We start from the raw sequence: 21,762 nt of genomic DNA on the forward strand, positions 1-21,762 counted from the left end.
TCAGGGGAAGGGTCTTCTTCTGAGAGGGATCGAGGTCATTTTCCACCATCCAATGGGTCCAGAACACAGCAGAAATAACAATAACAACAACAACAACAACGCAAGCCAATGGGCCCAGAAGACAACCCTGGGCCTTAAACAGAAAGAGCAAAGAACCAAGCTAGTAGAATAAACTTTATTTCCCGTTTCAAGATTCTTCATTGGTGAGGCTGAAGTCCTCAGTTACATTCAAATCCATCCAGGCAGACCATAAAATGCTCGCGTGCCCCTTGCCCTTCTCGGCCTGAAGGCAAGCAAGCACCAACCCTGATAGAAGTCTTTAAAACCAGACATCGGCCCTGATCATCGGAGTATCAAAATGCAATGAATGTTGTACAAAAAACCCCCCAAAGCTTCATATGTTAGTGTGAACCTGCTATTTCTCCGTAAAAATTGCACGTCGTTTACTCTGACTTTGGTTATCATACTGCATCCTATTTGGCTTCTAGGCTAAACACGAAGGAAATATATATATTTATGTATGTATCTATATTAAAGGCAGCCAGGTTAGAGGGAAAGGGGGGGAGAGGGACCTGTAAACACAACGCAGGGCCCCGCTTGGCCCCGCGGGTGGAGTTGGCCCATAAAACCTTGTAAACGTGTCCGTATTCTCCGTGGCGCAAGAAAGGGCCTGGCCGGAGGCACCCGTAACACGGCAGGGTTTGCTGAAAAGGGAGGCTATCAAAATGCACATTTGAACCCGAAAAAAATACACAAATTGTCTCATTGGAGAGGTGAGGGAAGAGGGGTGCCCACGAGGTGCACCGAGTACATTCTAGAGAGGTAACATGAGGGGTGGGCACATTGTGAGGTTTTACTAGAAGTGCAGACACACACAGAGGAAGTAAGGTGCTTCGGAAGGTCTGGAGGAAGGAGCCACTGGCCTTCCTCCAAAGGGGAGAGACCCAGAGAGAGAGGCAGAGAGAGAGAGGCAGCTCTGCTCCTTCACAGTTTCCACTTTCAGTAGTTCCCAAAGGCCCCCGAGCGGATATGCAAAGGCCCGCCTTGAAATGCATGACTCGCAGTCCGTAATAATACTTGGAAAGGTTGTGGTCAAGAGGTCAGTCCACGCCGTCAAAGCCCTGCGCGTTCTCAATGGCCAAGTGCAGACGGTCCCACAGGTCCTCAAAGGACTCATAAGCAGGCAGGTCCAGCCGGTTGAAGCTGCGAAAGGAAGGAGAGAGGCAGAGGTAGAGGCTCACCGGGGGCCAAGAGCGCACTTCCCACCAGGGAGGATCGTATAGATCATACAGATTGATCATGATAATCATGTCATAGCATCACCATCATCGTCAACATCAGCCTCTACCAAGTGTATGTGCAGCGTGTCCAGGGAGCCCCACTGCTCTAACTAATAAGAATATTATCTATCAAATGTGTATTCTGCGCAGCTTGTCTAGGGAGCCCCACTGCTCTAAATAATAATAATAGCAATAATAATATCTATCAAGTGTATATTCTGCGCAGCTTGTCTAGGGAGCCCCACTGCTCTAAATAATAATAATAATAATAATAATAATAATAATAATAATAATAATAATAATAATAATAATATCTATCGTGTCTTCAGCATAGCTTGTCTAGGGAGTCCCACTGCTTTAAATCATTTATAATAATAATAATAATAATAATAATAATAATAATAATTATTATTATTATTATATCATCACCATCAAGTGTGTGTGCTGCGCAGTTTGCCTAGGGAACGCTACTGCTTGAATACTACTACTAAAACTAATAATAATATAATTATCTACAAAATGGAGCTCTGGGGCAGTTTGTCTGGAGAGTCTCACTGCTATAACAACAACAACAACAACAACAACAACAACAACATCATCAATCGTGTGCCCTGCACAGCTTATTTAGAGAGCTCCACTGCTCAAATACTACTACTACTACTACTACTATTAATAATAATAATAATAATAGTAATAATAATATGATCTATCAAGTGTGTGCTCTGCACAGCTTGTCTGGGGAGCACCACTGCTCTAATAATAAAATAATAATAATAATAATAATAATAATAATAATAATAATAATAATAATATGATCATCTATCAAGTGAATGCTCTGCGCAGCTTATTTAGGGAGCCCCACTGCTCAATACTACTAATAATAATATGATCACCTACCAAGTGAGTGCTCTGTGCAGCTTGTCTAGGGAGCCCCATTACTCAAATAATAATATCTATCAAGTGAGTGCTCTGCGCAGCTTGTCTAGGGAGCCCCACTGCAATAATAATAATAATAATAATAATAATAATAATAATAATAATAATAATAATAATTTATTTATTATTTATTACAATATTTATATCCCACCCGTCTCACCCAACAGGGGACTCAGGGCGGCTTACAAATGATAATAATGATAATAATATCTATCAAGTGTGTGTTCTGCGCAGCTTGTCCAGGGAGCTCCTCTACTCAAATAATAATACTAATGCTACTAGTACTACTAATATAACCTTCATCATCACCTACCAGGTGTGGGCTCTGGGCAGCTTGTCCGGGGATCCCCACTGCTCAATGGTGAACAGCTGTGGTCCATTCGAGCCTAAAAAGAAGGGAGGAGGCCCACTCAGACACATCACCCAGTTGGCCCATGCCGGGCCTAAACACAGCAATGCCAGCCTGACTTTGGCTCATGATCAATGCCACGATGCATTAGGAGGCTGGCGGCACTCACCATACAACTCGGCAAAGCCGTTCATGGGCAGCCGGGACGTCCCCGTCACAAACTGGAGCAGCCGGATGCGCTTCTCCGAGTCCATCAGCAGCACCGCCTGCGCAGAGCGGGAATAACAGAACACCCCAAAGATCGAGCCACGTCCCTCCCTTGCGTTAAGGGCATCTTGGGGAGTGAAACCACCATTTTAGGGGGGTGTTTACCTTCCAAAACCACTGGATGACGGCGTGGTTGGCGTTGTAGCCGCCCTTGTACTTGGTGTGCTCCCGCCAGTCGTTGACGTCCACGTCGCCCAGGCCGCACATCAGCAGCTGGGAAGGAAGAAGGGCAGATTTCGTAATAAGAACAAAGAAGTTTTGAGAAATTTAAAAATGAAAAGGATTGGCCGACCATTGCAGTAGAGAAGCCAAGCTTAATTACCTCTAATTCGTTTTCGTCAAAGATCTTGATCAGGTCTTGCGGGATGAGCTCAAAAAAGCCCTGGAAGAGAGCAGAGTCCGGACTCAGAATGGACCGACCGGTCAGCGGGCTCTGGGAACAAGCCCAAAGGGAATCAAAAAATATACTCATCTACTTGGGTACCTCTTTGAAGGAAGCCATCTGCTTCTGTATCCTGTTCACAAAGCGCCACTGGATTACAAGGCTGGAAAAAAATGGAAGAAGGTATTTGATTTTAGATACAGGAAACAACCAAATTTCAGGACAACTCCCTGCTTGAACAGGAGAAGGCCAGGTATGTGATGGAGAATAGGTGGCTGCCCCTTGCTTTCATCATCATCATCATCCTCACAGGGGCCTGGGAGGCCCGTCTCTGGCCAACACTTACTGGATGTACTCCTGCTTGTTGGCGTTGGTGACCACTTCCTCCGAGCCTCCGCTCTTCAACTCGTGCTGGTGAGTCTGGGGGGAATGGGACCAAGTAAGTAAGTAAGTAAGTAAGTAAGTAAAAGTTTATTTGTATACCGCCCTCTCTCCCGAAAGGGACTCAGGGCGGTTTCCAATATAAAATCAGCATAAAACATTGTACAATAAAACACTGAAAACACTATAAAACGCTATAAGAATTAAAAACAAAAACAAAACATAACAATTGACTAAAACAATCACGTAAACAGAAGGAATATAATCACTCAAATAACATATGAATCTGAAAAGAAAAAAAGAAAAAAGACCACTGGGATGGAGGAGAAGATGGCCTGGAGGGACCACTAGAACTAAAATACAATATTATATTCTAAAATGCTTTGGGGCAGAGGAATAAAGTGCAGTGTTTCAAGTCAAAGAGATGGCCTGTGCAACTACTATAGCTATGGGCTCGGTTATCCAAAGGCGCACTGAGCGCACGCACGGCCACGCAACCACACGGGCCCAACCCACAGCACGCAAGCGCACGGGCTCCCTCCCTCCCCAAAGGCAGCAGACCTGGCCAAAGAGCTCTTCGTCCACCGTGAAGCGGAGGTCCAGCTCCGCAGGGTCGTTCTCAAGGATCCACATCAGGGAACTGTAGTATTCGCTGTCCTGGAGGTCAATGGGAGGGAAGAAGGAAGGCAAGGCACAAGGAGGAAAGGAAGAAAAAAGAAGATGAAACAAGAGGAAATCAGGGAGGAAGGAGGCGGAGGAGGAAAGGGAGGAAGGGAGGGTTACGTCCCGTAGGGTCAAGAGCCCCCCGGAACCCCCCATGAAAGCCAGGCTGCGCACGCACCACGGACTCCATGTCGTGAAGGGTGATGGGCTTCTGGAGCATCATTTTGTAGAAAGGACGGATAAAGAAACCTGGAGGGAAGAGGAAGGGAACAGGGAATGTGATGTGGAGATTGGGTGAGACCCACCGCCCGCTCTTCTAGGTCCAGGCACCCACCGTCCAAGAGCTTCCCGTGGAAGACGGCCATGCCGGCCACGCGGCCAATGAACCTGAAGTAGGAGAGGTGGTCCTCGTTGCAGAGGCCGGAGTTTGGGTTGATCAGCAGGGTGTAGTTGTCCCTGGAAGGAGAGAAGAAGACCGGGAGTCAAGCCCCCCAAGGACGGACCCTGCGGCCCCCAAAAGGCCACTGGCTCTTGCTCTCGCTCGGACTCACGTGGCCGAATACTCAAAGAGCCCGTAGTAGGGGTTGAACATCTCCTTGGAGAGGAAGAAGAACCACTCCCGGGCCACCCCGCCGTAGTCCAGGCCCTTCTCCCCGTCAAACTCGATCCAGAGCCGGGCCTTGAGCTGCTCGGGCTTCTTCACCGCTGAGATCCGCCGGTAGGAGTCCTCGAAGATGGTCGAGCGGTGCAGCTTCATCTCAAACTTACTGGGAACGTCGCTCTGGAAGGGAACATGGATAGGTTGAGTATGTTTTTATTGTAGTTTATATGTTTATATATTTAAAATGCATTTTGCTGTTGTATTTTATGCTGTATTGGAACCGTGCCAAGTCCCTCCGGGGAGATGGGGAGGGATATAAGAATAAAGTTGTTATTATTATTATTATTATTATTATTATTATTATTATTATTATTATTATTACTATTATTGTTATACTGCAATTATTACTACCATTATTATTATTATTATTATTATTATTATTATTACTACTATTATTATTTTTATTATTTATTTATTTGCTACATTTATATGCCGCCCTTCTCACCCCGAAGGGGACTCAGAGCGGCTTACAAATTCAATTTACATACAATATTATATTATTAGTACAATACTGTACTATATCAATACAGTAGAGTCTCACTTATCCAAGCCTTGCTTATCCAAGTTTCTGCAGTATCCAAGCCATTTTGTAGTCAATGTTTTCAATAAATCATGATATTTTGGTGCTAAATTCATAAATACAGTACAGTAGAGTCTCACTTATCCAACACTCACTTATCCAACGTTCTGGATTATCCAACGCACTTTTGTAGTCAATGTTTTCAATGCATTGTGATATTTTGGTGCTAAATTCGTAAATACAGTAATTACTACATAGCATTAATGTGTAATGAACTACTTTTTCTGTCAAATTTGTTGCAAAACATGATGTTTTGGTGCTTAATTTGTAAAATCATAACCTAATTTGATGTTTAATAGGCTATTCCTTAATCCCTCCTTATTATCCAAGATATTCGCTTATCCAAGCTTCTGTCAGCCCGTTTAGCTTGGATAAGTGAGACTCTACTGTATATTGTAATATTATTAGCAATATTACATGTAAAATATAATATATAATTAATATTATTATATTGTATTATTAGTATTATATCATATTACAATATAATATGAATATTATATGCATATACAATATGTTATAATTATTACATATTATTGTAAATTATATTATTATTATTACTATTATTATTATGTACAGACTGTGGGTTTTGCACTTATGTCAATGGGAAAAGGAGAAAAAGTTGGCTCTCTGCAACTTACTTGCTTTTTTAGCTTTTTCCTGAAGAATTCATACTTCCGTTTATAGTCTCTGGAGTAAGGCACAGCCTTGGGGAGGTGAAGAGTAGGAATAAAGGAAAGAGAAATAACAATAATAACCAGACACACACAGATAAGATATAATAGAGATAAATATATGTAATTAGAAATAAAAATAACTATAAAAAGCATAATAAATGAAATATAAATAACAATCAGACACACACACACACACACAGATATTACATACATATATATAATTAAAAATAAAAATAATAAACAACTATAAAAGCATAATAAATGCACTATAAATAATAATAGACATGCACACATGGATATTACATATATATATATAATTACAGAAATATAATTTAAAATAAAAATAACTATAAAAGCATAATAAATGAACTATAAATATTAGACACACACACACAGATATTACATAAATAAAATATAATAAATATATATCTAATTTAAAATAAAAGATGATATAGACATAAATAAAAACAAATAATAAATATAACAACAATAACAATAGGAATGTATTACTGGTCCAGTGATGGCGATGTTCTGCAAGCGGGGGTCCTCCCACTGAGTCCTCTTGGTGTCTGCAAACACAACCGAGGAGCTTTCATTGCGGCCATACAGAAGACAAAACACAATTGCAGCAATACAGAACACACAACAACCAGGGTCTGCGTGCCCCACTTACTTACTGTGGTTGATGTAGAAGACCCTTCCGTCGGTGTGCGCCCTCTCCTCCCAGCCGGGCTGAAGGGAAGAATTATTACTTATTATTATTATTTATTTCTCACATTTATATCCCGCCCTTCTCACCCGAAGGGACTCAGGGCGGCTTACAACAACGGCAACAATTCGATGCCCATACAATAAATATAAAACAGTACATAAAACAGTTAAAACTATTAAAATCTATATATATAAAAGAGTGATGGCATCCTGGCGACCGCTAAAACAACAAAACTAAACACCCCACAACCTCGAAAATTGACAACACAATCCATCATCCACGCCTCTAGGTTGATACAACAAAAAGAAAAGAAAAAGAAAGTCCTAATTAGAGGGAGAGGGATAATTGTTTTTAGTCAATTGCTGCCAGTTAGAAGGCTAAGCTCTGCCCACTTGGTCTCCTAGCAACCCACTCACCAAGGGGACAGGCAGAGTTAGGCCTCACTTAGGCCTCTTCCACACTGCCTATAAAATACAGATTATCATATTTTAACTGGATTAGATGGCAGTGTAGACTCAAGGCCCTTCCACACAGCTATATAACCCATTTAGAATCTTATATTATCTGCTTTAACTGGATTATCTGGACTCCACACCTTTACCCTTTGACTTAACTACCACCAATTCCTCAATACTTTATTTCCATTCCACCATACTTCGCCACAGCAACGCGTGGCCGGGCACAGCTAGTACATAATAAAGAAAGAGGGGCGGCCGTGAGAAAGCAAGAGCCGGGCCCTTGAAGGACAAGGCTGGACAGGGAGAGTCAAGGTCCAGCGAGAGCGCACTGAAGGGCCGCTTACCGGCAAAGGACCCAGGTCGGTGGGGTCGAGAGAGGTCTTCCTCCTCACGTGGGCTGGGATTTTGAGTCGGGGGTCATCCTATGGCAAGGAAAGCACAGACAATGCGGTGAGGTGTATCGGAAGCCACTCTTCCCCACTAGAAACACTCAGAGCACTCAAACATGGCCATACAGCCCAAAAATCTCACAGCGACCCAGGAATTACATCAGCCAAAGATGCTGAAGCCCTCCTCCTCCTCCATTTCCCACTGGGAACAGACTGGGAGAGGCTCCTACCCAAGTGGTGGTCTTGGTGTTGTGGTCGATGAAGAAGGGCCTCCCGCTGGGCGCGTGGCGGACCTCCCAGCCCTTGGGGAGGAAGCCCAGCCCACCCTCGGGGGCTCCCTGGGGCTGCAAGGGCTGCTGGGAGGAGGGCTCTGGGGACGGGGGCTGCCTGCCAGAGGGAGTGGGGGCCGACACGTCCTGCTGGCCAGCCTCCGGTGCCACTACCTGTTGGGAAGAAGGAAGGAAGAGGAGAAGAGCCATTGAGGCAGCTCCAAGGCTTACGAAGCAGGGCCACCGCTCTGAGCCAAGACGGCCCCTCGTCCCAAGGCCCAGGGAGAGGGGTGAGTGGGGACAAGGCACCTGCGCCGCCGCCGGCCTCTTCCAGGTGGTCCTCTGGGAATTGTGGTCGATGTAGTAAGGCCGCCCCTTCTCGTCCTTCCTGACTTCCCAGCCGGGAGGGAGGCCCAAGGAGGTCGGCAGCAGCTGCAAGGACAGGAGAGGAGATTCCGCTTGGAGATCAGGAAGGACTGTAAGAAGGGCCGATCACCAGTGCAACTCTCTGCCTCAGGAGCTCCTTCTGTGGAGGCTTTGAAGCAGAGGCTGGGTGCCCACCTGTCAAGGGGCTTTGGTTGCTTTTCCGGCATGGCTGGACTACATGGCCCATGCGGTCACAGCGCAGGCATTTCGGGAAGAGGGTCCCAAGCGCCACTTACCACGGGGAGGGCCGGCTGCTCCTCCAGGTGGAAGCGCTGGGGGCTCCCTCTCCTGCCCAGGTCGTTCTTGAATCGGAAGGAAGGAAGAAGGAATTGAGAGGCTTGTCTCTTGGAGAGCCCATCATCCCCAACAGCGTGACACCACGAGGTCAAGAAGGGACACACTTTACCCTCCAGGACTGCAACCTCCACCCAAGCCAACCAGAGCAGGAGACAGGAATAGAACTGGGGGGCTACTGCGTGGCAAAGCCTTGACTGGCGTATATGTGCACATGCCCTAGTGACTCAAATTGAATGCGCACCTTCTGGGCTGAAAAGCCTTGCCAAAAAGAGGGTGCGCATTAGATTTGCACAATACAGGGGAAGCTGTTTCAGGAGCATCTGGAGCTCCTTCTTTGAGGGACGTCACCTCTAATTTAACTGCCATGGCTCAATGCTGAGCAATGCTGGGATTTGTAGTTTGGTGAGGCATCTGCACTCTAGCAGAGAAGGCTCAAGACCTTGTCAAACTACATCCCCCATGACTTTTTTGGTTCCATGGTTGTGAAAATTAAGGTGTGCATTAGATTTGATGGTGCATTAGGCTCGAGTGGATACGGCAAGTTGCACGCAAGGGGCCCCGTTGTTGGAAAGCATGTGCTCACCGCGGCGGAAGGTGTGGGGGTGCCAGAGAGGGTCAGGCGGGCGTTGACGTCCTCGGCCAGGCGGGACTCTGCTCTGGAGCTGCCCTGTGGGACGGCAGCCGCCTGGTTGCTGTACATGGTGGCCTCGTCCTCGGTGATGATCTCCCAGCTCTTGGAGGACAAAAACCAAAGGAGGGTGCCGTGAGTGTGGGCCACGAGGGCGTCCTAGGCAATCAAGGATCTCTCTGGGCCTCACCTCGGGGGACTCCCGGCAGTCGAGGGTCTCGGCCTCCTCCTCCGTGATCTGGTGCCGGTGCGACAAGGCCTGCTGGACCTCCAGCTGCAGGCGGCCGCTCTCGGCGTCTGGGCGGGGGTCCCTGGTCAGAGGGAATGGAGGGAGGGGGCTGTTAATGCAGCACAAAACAAATAGAATCGGAAGAGGTCGCATGGGCCATCTAGTCCAACCACCCTGCTGTGCAGCAAAAGCACCATCAAAGCACCCCTGAGAGATGGCCATCCAGCCTCTGCTTAAAAGCATCCAGGGAAGGAGCCTCCAACAGACTCCAAGGCAGAAGGCTCCTTCCTTCCTTCCTTCCTTCCTTCCTCTCAGCCAGACACAGAGGACCAAAGGAAGTGGGAAGACCTACTGGGCGGTGGGCCGGGTCCACTGGGTCCTCCTGGAGTCGTGGTTGACGTAGTAGGTCCTTCCCAGGGCGTCCTGCCGCTCTTCCCACCCGTCCGGCAGAGAGGCCTCGGGCTCCGGCAAGGGGCGAGAGCTGCCCCCGGGTTGGTCCAGCACGATCCAGCCAGGCTGCACACACAAGCAGGACACACACACCCAAGACTGTGTGGGCAAGGGCGTCAAGGAAACGTGGCCGAATAGTTAACGCCAGTGTGGGGGGCTGGCACTTCTGGGTCTCCCTTTTGGGAAGTGGGCTTCGAGGGAGCCCCCAAAGGCAGGGAAGGAGCCCCCTCCCCGCTCCCAGGCTCACCTCGGGCTCCTCGGCCTGCTCCGCCCCTTCTTCCTCCGGCCCGTTGGGTTGAGGGAGGTAAGTCATTTTTAACCTGAGGTGCCCCTTCACTCGGGACTTGTGGCTGCAACACAAACACAACACTGAGGAGAGAAGATCTTACTCTAAAGAGGCTCCGTGGAGTGCCTCCTCAAGGGGAGCACCTGCAAAAGGTCTCAAAGTGAGGCCCAAGGAAAGGACACCAAAATCTGACAGTTATTCTTATGCTTATTTAGATCCCACTTTATTTATATCCCACATTAAGAAGTTTACTGACCTCCTTGGATGAAGGAGGAAGTCCTTAAAGGTGTACGGCCGCTCTCTGGAGGGATCCTCCGTCTGGAACGGAAGGAAGGAAGGGAGAATTGTGTGACAAACACACAATCAGCACTGAAAGCATAAGGGGACCCCCACAAACACATACCAAAAAGAGGAAGGGGTTTGAGGTAAATACGAACCGGCAGGTGGCTGAGTGGCACGTCTACCTGGCCAAGGAAGTCATCCCTGGTCTGAGAAGGGAGAAAGAAATCAGTATGTTGTTGTTGTCATTATTATATGGCTGCAGAAGGGTTTCTGCTTCACCCACTGCCTCCCTGGAATCGTGGTGCTAGTTCCATGAGTCAAATCAGTTCACAATATTATTCTACATCAGGGAAGAGCAAACTTGAGCCCTCTCTCCAAGTGTTTTGGACTCCAACTCCCAGCATTCCTAACATCCTCAGCCCCCTTCCTTTTTCTCCTCAGCCGCTTAAGCAGAGTGAAGGATAGATTAGTTAGGCATTCAGAAAGACTCCGTGAGAAGTCCTTGAAACCCAGGTGTGTGTGGCACGATTTCATGGCTTCTTGGTCGGGCCTGGGTTTAAATTAAGTGATGTTTACTTGGTGTCTCAAGTCTATGTTGCTGAAGCGGCTGAGGCTGTTAGGAATGGTGGGAGTCGAAGTCCAAAACACCTGGTGGGAGCCTCCTCACAGCCACAGCCCCAAAGCCAGGAAGCCAAGCGCGGATCCGACCCAGATAGCTGGCATTGCTCAACGCGACTCCAATATCACCTTGTTAAATTTGAACCGAGGCTCAGCGCGTATCGTTAGACAAGGCCAGACGAGCTGGAGTCAAGGAAGTATTTTCAGGGCCGTTAATCTCAAAAGCGAACCACAATGCAGAACTATAATTAGAGACGGCAGGGATATGTAAACAGAATTAGTGAACGGAAGGCCGCTTCCCAGGCACGGCGGACCCCAAACGAGACTCCGAGGGGCTACCAGCACGGCTTGTTTCTGTGCAGATACACATGCGACATCCCAATACGTAAACAACGAATGCCCTGCCTGCTGCAGAGAGGTCTCAGGCACTGGGAACAAGCCAAGGCTAATCCTATTTGACCACGACGCTTTCTGTGAAAGGCAAGAGAGTGCGATCTGCTCTATCTCGACACTTGTGGATGAGGTCTTGCAAAAGGCCTGAGCCGTGCTCCTCTGGAGTAAACGCATTTGGTTCCACCTTAAAGGGACAGCAACTCACCTCTGCGAATATCCCTGGGGCCTGGCAACGGAGCCCTTGTTTTTCAGGCCCAAACTGGATCTGCAAGTGGGAGGCTCCTGCCCCGGGGCTGCATTGGAAGCCGGGCAAAGGGGTTGCCGGGGGGGCTCCCAAGGAGACGCTCCTGTGGATCCCATGGGGGGCCCGGCCCCTCCTTGCGGGCATTGTGGGAGACCCATCTTCCCCATCTGGCGCTCTGTGTGGGAGCTGCAAACGCAAGCAGGGTGCTGCAACTGTGGGGCCAGGCGGGTGCGGGGAGGGGCAGGATGGGGCGCAGGGGCCTGGGGCCCAGCGCCTCCCCCACAAAGCGCTCCTAGGGCAGAGCGGCTTGATGTCCCTGCTCCCGTTGGGGGGACCGGCGCTTGGGGAGAGCCGGAACCCGTTGAGGATGGTGGAGAGGGACCCCGTGGAGGCCCCCTTGCCCTTGCCCTTGTCCTCCCCCTCCGGAGGCAGCGTGGAGGAGGACAGTGGGGGGGTGCTGCAGGGGCTCCGGGGGAAGATCACCAGCGAGGAGCACCGACGCAAGGGAAGCCTCCGCCCCTTCGCTGACGGCAGCTTAGTTCTCCGCGTCACATCACCCGCGTCTCCTTGGTCGGAGCGATTCCCGGTTGAACGATCCAAGACAGCTCCAGCATCAGAGCCACCATAAGCCACGCTGCTGGGAGAGAAGGCACAGGTGCTGCCGCTCTCGCTGACGACGCTGCTGCTGTCGGCGCTGCAGGACCCTCCATCGCTGGTGGTGCTCACCCACGAGCCGCAGTCGCTCCCGGCGCTGCTGGCAGCCCCTTCCTCTCGGCCACAGAGGCCTCCCTCGACGGTTGGGATGCCGGCCGACGGGTGAAGGGCCGTCCCAGGCCTCTCCCTTTCCTTGAAGGATGACCGGTCGCCAAAAGGCCCAGGCGCGGAGCACTCACCACCACCTTTGGTGCTCTGCAGGGAGATCCTCAGCAAGGCGCTCCTCCTGGGCTTCTGGGAAGGAAGGGGCTCCGGGGCCGCGCAGCCCAGGAGGGTTTGGGTGCGACTCCACTCCACCCCTGGCTTCCCGCCAAACGTATGGCCGTCCTCTTGGCCCAAAGGATCTCGGAGCGTCTCAGGGAACGGGTCAGAGGGGGTCCTTTGGGGGGCCAAGTGCAGTCTCAGCTGCCTCCTTGCCATGGCTCCGCATCTCCACAAGCCAAGGCAGGGAGCTTTTCACCTTGGAGAGCTGAGCAGTGGAGCCTGGAGAACGGTCAATGTGAATGCTGACAAGACAGGCAGCGGGTGGTTTCAAAGGCGAGGGAAACCTCCCAGCCCCTCTCAGGCCACGGCCCCTTCTTGCTGGACAGAGGAGCACCGGACTTCCAAGGCGCCCTTCCAAGCCCCCTCGGGGGCAGCCCTCGTCCGCACTGCCGCCTGCTCTGAATCCTATGCCGATTCGCTCCAGCGAATTAACTCAAGTCGGAGAGACTCCTCCAGCTGAATGCGGGCAGAGCTTTCTTTAGCTCCAAGCAAACGAAGGAACGAACGAGCGGCCGCTAATATTTTTACCCGGCGGTTTAGAGTTACAGGAAGTCAGGAGGAATGGAGTCCCACCTCATTATCAGATCCAAGATTCAATTTTGAAAGATTAATCGCAGTCGCAATCGGATAAGGCCGAAAGAGCGAGCAAGTGAGCGAGGACCCTCACGGTCAGTCGGTCGGTCGGGAGAGTGTTATGAAAGCAGTTACTGTGTTCAATTTAAAGAAAGCGACTGGAGGGAGAAGGCTGTGGTTTTCTTTCAAAGGGGGAGGAGGAGGGGGGAATGGAACGCATTAAAAGCAAGGAAGACCCCCAAAAAAGAAAAGGCCAGAGAGGAATACCATGCCATGGCCGTACTGTTGACAAACTCAATCTCTGGGTCACTTTTGAGAGCAAAGGAAGCACCTGCGCACTGAGAGGAAGAGAGACAGGTATAGTGTCATGTCACTGCTTTATATTAAAATGCCTTTGTTTTGTTTTGCCAAGAAAAATGGTCCTTTCTCCTGATCATTGTATGGTACAAATTTATTTACACACACACATATATATATACACAGTAGGGTCTGTGTAGAGACATAACTTCCACTTTCGGCCCAGTTTCTTTGAATCCATTCCAAGATTTTATCATTATATTTTTAATGTGATTTTTAATGACTTGTTTTTTTTTGTTGATTGATTTGTTTTATTGCTCTGTTTTTATATTGTTGATGTCCGGGCTTGGCCCCATGTAAACCGCCCCGAGTCCCTTCGGGGAGATGGGGCGGGGTATAAAAATATTATTATTATTATTATTATTATTATTTGACATCAAGGGAGAAAGAATGCTTCCAGATGTTGCCAGAGAAAGAGTGCTGCCTGGACGGCAAACATGATGCCCTGGACCCCAAGCCAAGTGCCATTCTCCACTTACAGCGCTTACACAACCAAGCCTTTCCGCAGGGCAGAGAGGGAGCCTCCGCTAAGAGCCCATTTGCCCTGCAAAGCAGAGATGATGAGCCAGCCTGGAGCAACCGCTTGAAAGGCTTGGCTGCATTTTACGACGGCTGCTGCTTTCTTTCGGCCACTCACATCTTTGCTGCGTCCTGCCCTGTGTTTATGGCACCCTTGGAAACTGCACTGAGGCCCTATCTTGTGCTCTGGCCGGGCCCTTCCTTCCCTCCAAGCAAACAGGCCTGGTCTTCTCTGAACACGGATCCAGACCACAGCCAGCCGAGAACAGTGCGCCCTTCATGCTCTGGGCCGATCACATGCCTGTCTATTTTCTGCCCGGTGTTTGTTTAACCTTCACTACATATTTTGGTTGGTTTGCATTAAAACCAGCATTTCACAAACCTCTCAAGAGGACAGGAACCAGTTTCAAAAATAATATTGAACAGCTCCATCCATACCTGGCAAAGCAGCGCACCGACTGACAGAAAGCGCGGCTTTGGCCAACCGAGTTCGGGCCCGTTCTCGAAAGGGAGCTGCATGCAGCGTATTTTCACCCAGGAAGACAATCCCAGTGTGGTTTCAGAAAGTACCAGTCTTCCCATGAAAGCCCTTTCCTGCTTTAAAAGGGACTCTGAGCTAAACAGAGCTTTGATGAACAGAAGCAATCTTTCTTTATCTTTATTTATTGACCACCCTATCTCCTCGAAGGGACTCAGAGCAGTTTCCAAACATATGGCAACTATTCAATGCCCAAAGAAAACTATACAAAACAGTTTACATCAAGACAAAACACATTAGACAATATAAACAACCAAACCGTAACTTAATAAACAAAACAACAACCAACAGAATAATACTAACAATGAAAAAAAGAAATAAAAATATTGTTGTATTTGTATATTGCTGCACTTTTGAGTGCTTTCTCTGAGCCTCCCCGAATCCCTTCGGGGAGACTTCACGAAAAGGAGTCCCAATTTGGGAGGTTGCCAAGGCCGCCTTTCATGTTCTAAGACACTTCTACGCTGCCATATAAAATCCAGATATCTGCTTTGAACTGGATTATATGGCAGTGTAGAAAGGGCCGTAGTTTGTGTAACTTACAGAAGAGTCCTAACCAAGCAGACTAGGATGCAAGGCCATACTTTCCCACAAAAAAACAAATCAAAAGCAATTTTTAAAAAGAACTTACCAATCTGTTTTCATCAAAGACTTCAAGGAGAAACCTGTGTTTCTGAGGACTGACCTGGAAAAAAACAGTTGACATAGGAATCAGATGGTTTTATGGGGAATAAATAATAACTTTATTTTTATATCCCGCCTCCAGGAGCCAAGCCCAAATTTCTGCAGCACTTTATCAATTACCTTGAATTTACAACTTTATATAATGTGCACTTTACCTAGCCTATTGTGACAACCTCGCTGTTTTTAATTCCATGTTTTATTGAGTCTGTTTTTTATTTCTATAGGTTAATGTTTAAATTTTATAATTGTGCATGTTTTTGTCTATTGATGTATTGTATATTGTTATTCTTTTTATCCGGGCTTGACCCATGTAAGGTGCCTCGAGTCCCCTTCGGGGGAGATGGAGGCGGGGTATAAATAAATGCATTATTATTATTATTATTATTGACACAGCGACAGAGTATGACACAGCAATCAAGATAGATATGCTGGATTTCGTGTCACAAAACCACAAGTCGAACACTTCCCAAGTGTTTAGGACTGTGTGATGATGATGATGGTGATTATTATTATTATAAACAAAACAAATTACATTTACAATAAAACGAACATCATAGACATTTAACATTACATAGATCAAACCAACATTTTAACAATAATATAATGGTAAGTATAACTGCCAAATAAAAACAATACAGCTGGTTAAAATAGTAAAATAGTTAAAATAAACACCCCCCTCTATCTTTAAAAGGGCAAGAGATGACAAAGAAGCCTCGACATGAAGTAGGGGTCACTTACTCGGAATAAGAACTCTTCATTCCACTTTGGATTCAAGGTCTACAAGCAGAAAAGGGGTGAGAAAAAGGGTTACCTCAACATCCAAGGCAGGACCTTTCCCATGAATTTCTCTCTCAACCTCAGACCAGCAAAACCAGAGCCACGCTTGAATACAAACTTGGAAAATGGACATCTCCATAACCCTTTCGGAGATTTTGCGATCTTTGTTAGAAGTTGCAACCTTTCAAAAAATGATCGCAGCTCCCACAATTGGAGGGCCACAGTCAGCCCATGTGTGATATAAATCGTACAAGGCGCCTCTAGAATATTTTCATATTCAAAGATGGACCCAATCCTACACAGAGACTGGAGGCCCACCATGCTGGTAAAATAGGGCCGCGTCTCGTGGTGCGAAGCCGAAGCCAGCAAAGCTAACACCAGAACGGATTTCCTCATCCGGAAGGCGCCAGGAGACATTGTGGTTGTTGTTGCTGTCCCTCTGGAAATCATTAGAGCAGTATTTGTCTCTTTGGGCAACACAAAGGATCCTTAAGGAGCAATGTTTGGTAATGTAATGGATAAAATCTGACACTGTGGTACAGGCATGGGCCAACTTTGGCCCTCCAGGTGTTTTGGACTTCGACTCCCATCATTCCTAACAGCCTCAGGCCCCTTCCTTTTCCCCCTCAGCCGCTTAAGCGGCTGAGGGGGAAAAGGAAGGGGCCTGAGGCTGTTAGGAATGATGGGAGTCGAAGTCCAAAACACCTGGAGGGCCAAAGTTGGCCCATGCCTGCTGTAGTAGCATCAACATGTGGCCCTGTAAAGAATAAACAAACTACTCTGTTGCTTTTCAACCCACTCGCTCGACGGCATTCATTCGGAGAGACTAATGCCTCACCTTCCTAACCGTTCTCGTTTGAACACTCGCCAGGACTCTGTTTCCCGAATCGTAGACCGTCACTTTCACGTATGGATCGCTGCACAGAACAGGACAAGCATGTACATTAAACACCGTGGCTTCGGACAGATCAAAAAGACATTCTGGTATCCGTATCAATCCGAGTTTGTGAAGTGAATGCATCAGTCCACCCATGACAAAAGAGGCTGACCAACCTAATACCTTATAGTTGGCCACCCCAATGCTGAACCCCTAGTCGTTATAATTTCACCCATTGATGGAGCATTTTGTTACTAGTTTTTAATTCTGTGGTTGTTTTGAATTGTACGTTTTGGGTATTTATGTTCATTATTTGTTGTATTATTTATTTAAGTTGTTGTATAGTTTTCTTTCCTATGCTGGAAACCACCCTGAGTCCCCTGAGGAGCTAGGACAGTATATAAACAATTATTATTATTATTATTATTATTATTATTGACACAACGACATAGTATGACACAGCAAACAAGATAGATTTGCTGGATTTAGTATCACAAAATCACAAGTCGAACACTTCCCAAATGTTTAGGACTGTGTGATGTATTTCCAAATGATGCGTCTAGATCCCAGTACGGTTATTATTATTTATTATTATTATTAAGGACGCCCCCCCCGGTGGCGCAGCATGTTAAAGGGCTGAGCTACTGAACTTGCGGACCAACAGGTTGCAGGTTCGAATCCGGAGAGTGGAGTGAGCACCCGCTGTAAGCCCCAGCTTCTGCCAACCTAGCAGTTCGAAAACATGCAAATATGGGTAGATCAATAGGTACCACTCCGATGGGAAGGTAACGGCACTCCATGCAGTCATGCCACCCACGTGACCTTGGAGGTGTCTACGGACAACGCCGGCTCTTCAGCTTAGAAATGGGGATGAGCACCAACCCCCAGAGTCGGATAAGACTAGACTTAATGTCAGAGGAAACTTTTACCTTTACTTTATCTATTATTATTATTATTATTATTATTATTATTATTACCTATTATTATTATTATTACATTGTTGTTTTGTTGTTGTTGTTGTATATTGCAATACAAAACCCCTGTTTCCAATAGGCTACTTTTTCTCAGTATGAAAGGATCAAGGAGAGAAACTCAACTGAGACATGAGGGCGATGTTAAGACCCTGCTCTCCCAAAACACAAACTTGAGCGCAAACACCAGATTTCTCCTGCTTTGCCTTTCAACATCCATGAACGCAAATGCTGGGAGCCAAATAAAGCTTCTACGCAGCCCCTTGGGAAGGCTCCAGCAAGTTTTCCAATCCTGGAATCAAAGCCACATTTGGCCTGAAGCGTCAAGAACATTGCACAAAGAGTGCCTCCGAGAGTTTACCCCAAAACGTGAAAATATCCCTTACCTTGCTCCTAAGAGGTCCTTCTTGGCCAAGTCGATTCCGGCGATGATCTTCAGCCTCACGATCCGAGTCTGGTCCTGAAATCAAAGCAATTTGGCTTGTGGTTCGTGGTTGGCCAAGCTGCGGCCTCGGTCCTGCTGATTTAATTAAGGGCAGTCCCACCGCGAGGATGTGTGTGTTTGAGGGAATGCCCCAAAACTCTTGGAAGGAGGAGAAGGAGGGAGAGAAAGGGAAATGATGCATTCCCTAACATGCAAGTCGGGCATCTTTGGGGAAAACCAAGAGCCTGGGGGCTTATTACTCTATCAGGGTCGATCTAGAATTCAGATGAAAAACACACCCAGAGCATCCTGTGTAAAACTGCTTTTGAAGGGACTTCTGGCAATGGAGAGGCCGGTCTCAGGTCTCAGTCACTCCGTCTCCGGGGCATGAAAAGAGGCAGGAAGAGCGCCAGGGCCTTGTTGACAACAGAGAGGAGGGAACCCCCTTCGTCGTGAGGCCAAGAGAGGAGATAGAAGCCCAGGACAAAGTCCATCTGCAGCAAAGGCCAAGCAAGCACCAAGCCTCCTGGGCAGGCAAAATGCAGGCTCGCGAAGCCTTCTCTTGCTCTCACTCTGTGCAGCAGGCTCTAGGGAGGCACAGCTATTGCTCATCCCCAGAATGCACTCTCTTCCAGCCAGTCCCTCCCAAGGGGCCCCAGTTCCAGCAAGCCACGTGCCGCTACTTGGCAGCCCAAAGAGGCAGCCAAGGCCCTTGTCCTCATGGAGGGGGAACCGTTGACAGGCTCTCTTTCCTGGAGAAGGGCCAGGGAGAGGAAGAGGCCTGCAAGGAGGCAGCCACGCTCCACACAAGAGGCCAAAGCAACCAAACCAGGTGGGACCCAGAGCAGCAGGCAGGACATAGAACCACATGGGCCATCTAGTCCTACCCCCTGCCACGCAGGAAAAGCACAATCAAAGCACCCCTGATAGATGACTGTAATTTGGAAGGTATTTTATATTGTTGTATTTTATTGTATATGTAAGCTGCCCCGAGTCCCCCGGGGAGATGGGGCAGGATACAAGAATAAAGTTGTTATTATTATTATTAAGGCTAAGATTAGTTTAAGGTTAGCTAGACCTTTACAGCAGAAGGGCCAGCTGGTTGATTGACATCACCTGCGAGTTAATGAGTGGAGGCCAGGCAGAAATGGCTGCATCCCAAGGACCACATAAAACCAAAGTGATGCACACAATATATACAGAGATACCTGTGTTTCCCCCAAAATGAGGCACTTTTATATTTATTTTTTCTCAAGAATTAATTTCTTTATTTACTACATCTATATCCCGCCCTTCTCACCCCGAAGGGGACGAAGAGTGGCTTACAAATAATTTGTACATACAATAAATTATATTATTAGGATAGCACAATATTAGCATTACATATTGTACTATAGCACTATACTGTAATATTATTAGCAATATTACATGTAAGATATAATATATAATTAATATATTATTGTATTAGTAGTATATTAATTACAACAATATTGATATTATATGTATATACAATATATTTTATTAGCATAGCACAATATAAGCATTATATATTACAATATTATACTATACCACTATGCTGTAATATTATTAGTAATATTGCATGTAATATATAATATATAATTAATATTATTATACTGTATTATTATTAGAATTATATTGTATTACATTATAATATTATCAATATTATATGTATATGCAATGTATTATATTATTAGCATAACACAATATTATTATGTATTACTATATTGTACAGTGCCACTATGCTGCAATATTATTAGTAATATTACATGTAATAAATCATAATATACTATTATACAATGATTCTCAGCATTGTATTAATTACAACATTATTATCACTAATATATATATATATACAATATATTATATTATTATATATTACTGTATGCTATATACAGTATCACTTAAAACTTATAACAAAGAGCACTTTAGCTAGTCTATTACTCAACTTCGCTGTTTTTAATTCCGTGTTTTATTAAGTGTGTTTTTATATCATAGGTTAGTGTTTAAATTTTATAATTGGTGTATGTTTTGTTTACTGATGTATTGTTTACTGTCACTGTTTTTATCTGATATTATCTGTGAGCCGCCCCAAGTCCCCTTCGGGGGAGATGGAGGCGGGGTATAAATAAAATTATTATTATTATTATTATTATCATTATCATTATTATTATTATTACAGTAGAGTCTCACTTATCCAACACTCGCTTATCCAACATTGTGGATTATCCAACGCATTTTTGTAGTCAGTGTTTTCAATACATTGTGATATTTTCGTGCTAAATTAGTAAATACAGTAATTACAACATAACATTACTGTATATTGAACTACTTTTCTGTCAAATGTGTTGTGTGACATGATGTTTTGATGCTTAATTTGTAAAATCATAACCTATTTTGATGTTTACTAGGCTTTTCCTTAATCCCTCCTTATTATCCAACATATTCGCTTATCCAACATTCTGCCGGCCCGTTTATGTTGGATAAGTGAGACTCTACTGTATTATTATTATATCATACTATCAGCATAGCATGTTACTGGGGAGAAGGGCCACTATGGCTTATCTTCAGGGGCTGTCTCCTTCTATAGGAATTGTGGGAACTGTAGTCCAAACACCCGGGGGGAGGGCCCAAGTTGGCCCATGCCTGAGCTCACAGTGGTTCTCATCCTGTGGTGTTTTGGCCTACAACTCCCAGAAACCCCAGCGGTTAGGAATTGTGGGAGCTGAAGTCCCAAACACCTGGAGGCCCAAAGGAGGCCGAAAAGACGCAAAGGCTCACCTCAGCGGCGTCCCCTCCCTCCACCGGCAGTCCCAGCACCTTCCCCGGCGAGGCGGACATCTCTCCCGGAGTTCCTTCCTCTTCGGCGTCTCGGAGCGACTGACAGGAGGCGCGCTGAGGGAGACGCGGTGGGAGGAGCCTCCTCGGTCACAGCAGCCAATCGCGTTCCCGGTACCGCCCCCAGCACCGCGCGCGATTGGTTCCCCTCTCTCGCCCCGCCCACAACAAAACCAAGCAGTTCCAAACAGAAAGGCCCGCTCTCGACACGACGCCTGATTGGCTCCTCTCTCAGCCCCGCCTCCTGTTCCCGCCCTCTTTTGGGAGGAAAAGCAAAACAAATCGCAGCAAGAGCCCCGCCCCCTTGGCTATGCAGGCGACAGCAGGGGCGTGGCTTCGGCTAGGAGGGGCGTG

At 46.9% G+C, this 21,762-nt stretch overlaps 1 protein-coding gene across 1 annotated transcript; it reads right to left on the reverse strand.

Annotated features, from left to right (window-relative positions):
* Window positions 1–161: 161 nt before the first annotated feature.
* nedd4 (NEDD4 E3 ubiquitin protein ligase) lies at window positions 162–21,488 on the reverse strand. The gene is made up of 29 exons (XM_062963395.1): window positions 21,352–21,488; window positions 18,515–18,588; window positions 17,119–17,197; window positions 16,242–16,280; window positions 15,451–15,504; window positions 10,755–10,805; window positions 10,574–10,635; window positions 10,279–10,381; window positions 9,934–10,097; window positions 9,543–9,663; window positions 9,308–9,457; window positions 8,664–8,729; window positions 8,311–8,433; window positions 7,963–8,175; window positions 7,688–7,765; window positions 6,851–6,905; window positions 6,684–6,742; window positions 6,138–6,203; window positions 4,810–5,039; window positions 4,593–4,714; window positions 4,437–4,507; window positions 4,157–4,252; window positions 3,561–3,634; window positions 3,317–3,377; window positions 3,155–3,214; window positions 2,938–3,045; window positions 2,735–2,831; window positions 2,530–2,602; window positions 162–1,203 (listed from the first exon to the last, which is right to left on the reverse strand). The coding sequence occupies exons 1-29, from the start codon at window positions 21,409–21,411 to the stop codon at window positions 1,101–1,103; spliced, it is 2,712 nt and encodes a 903-aa protein (XP_062819465.1). The 5' UTR covers window positions 21,412–21,488; the 3' UTR covers window positions 162–1,100.
* Between the last annotated feature and the right edge of the window lie 274 nt (window positions 21,489–21,762).

Source organism: Anolis carolinensis, unplaced genomic scaffold, assembly GCF_035594765.1.
Source record: "Anolis carolinensis isolate JA03-04 unplaced genomic scaffold, rAnoCar3.1.pri scaffold_11, whole genome shotgun sequence".
NCBI classification, from domain to species: Eukaryota; Metazoa; Chordata; class Lepidosauria; order Squamata; family Dactyloidae; genus Anolis; species Anolis carolinensis.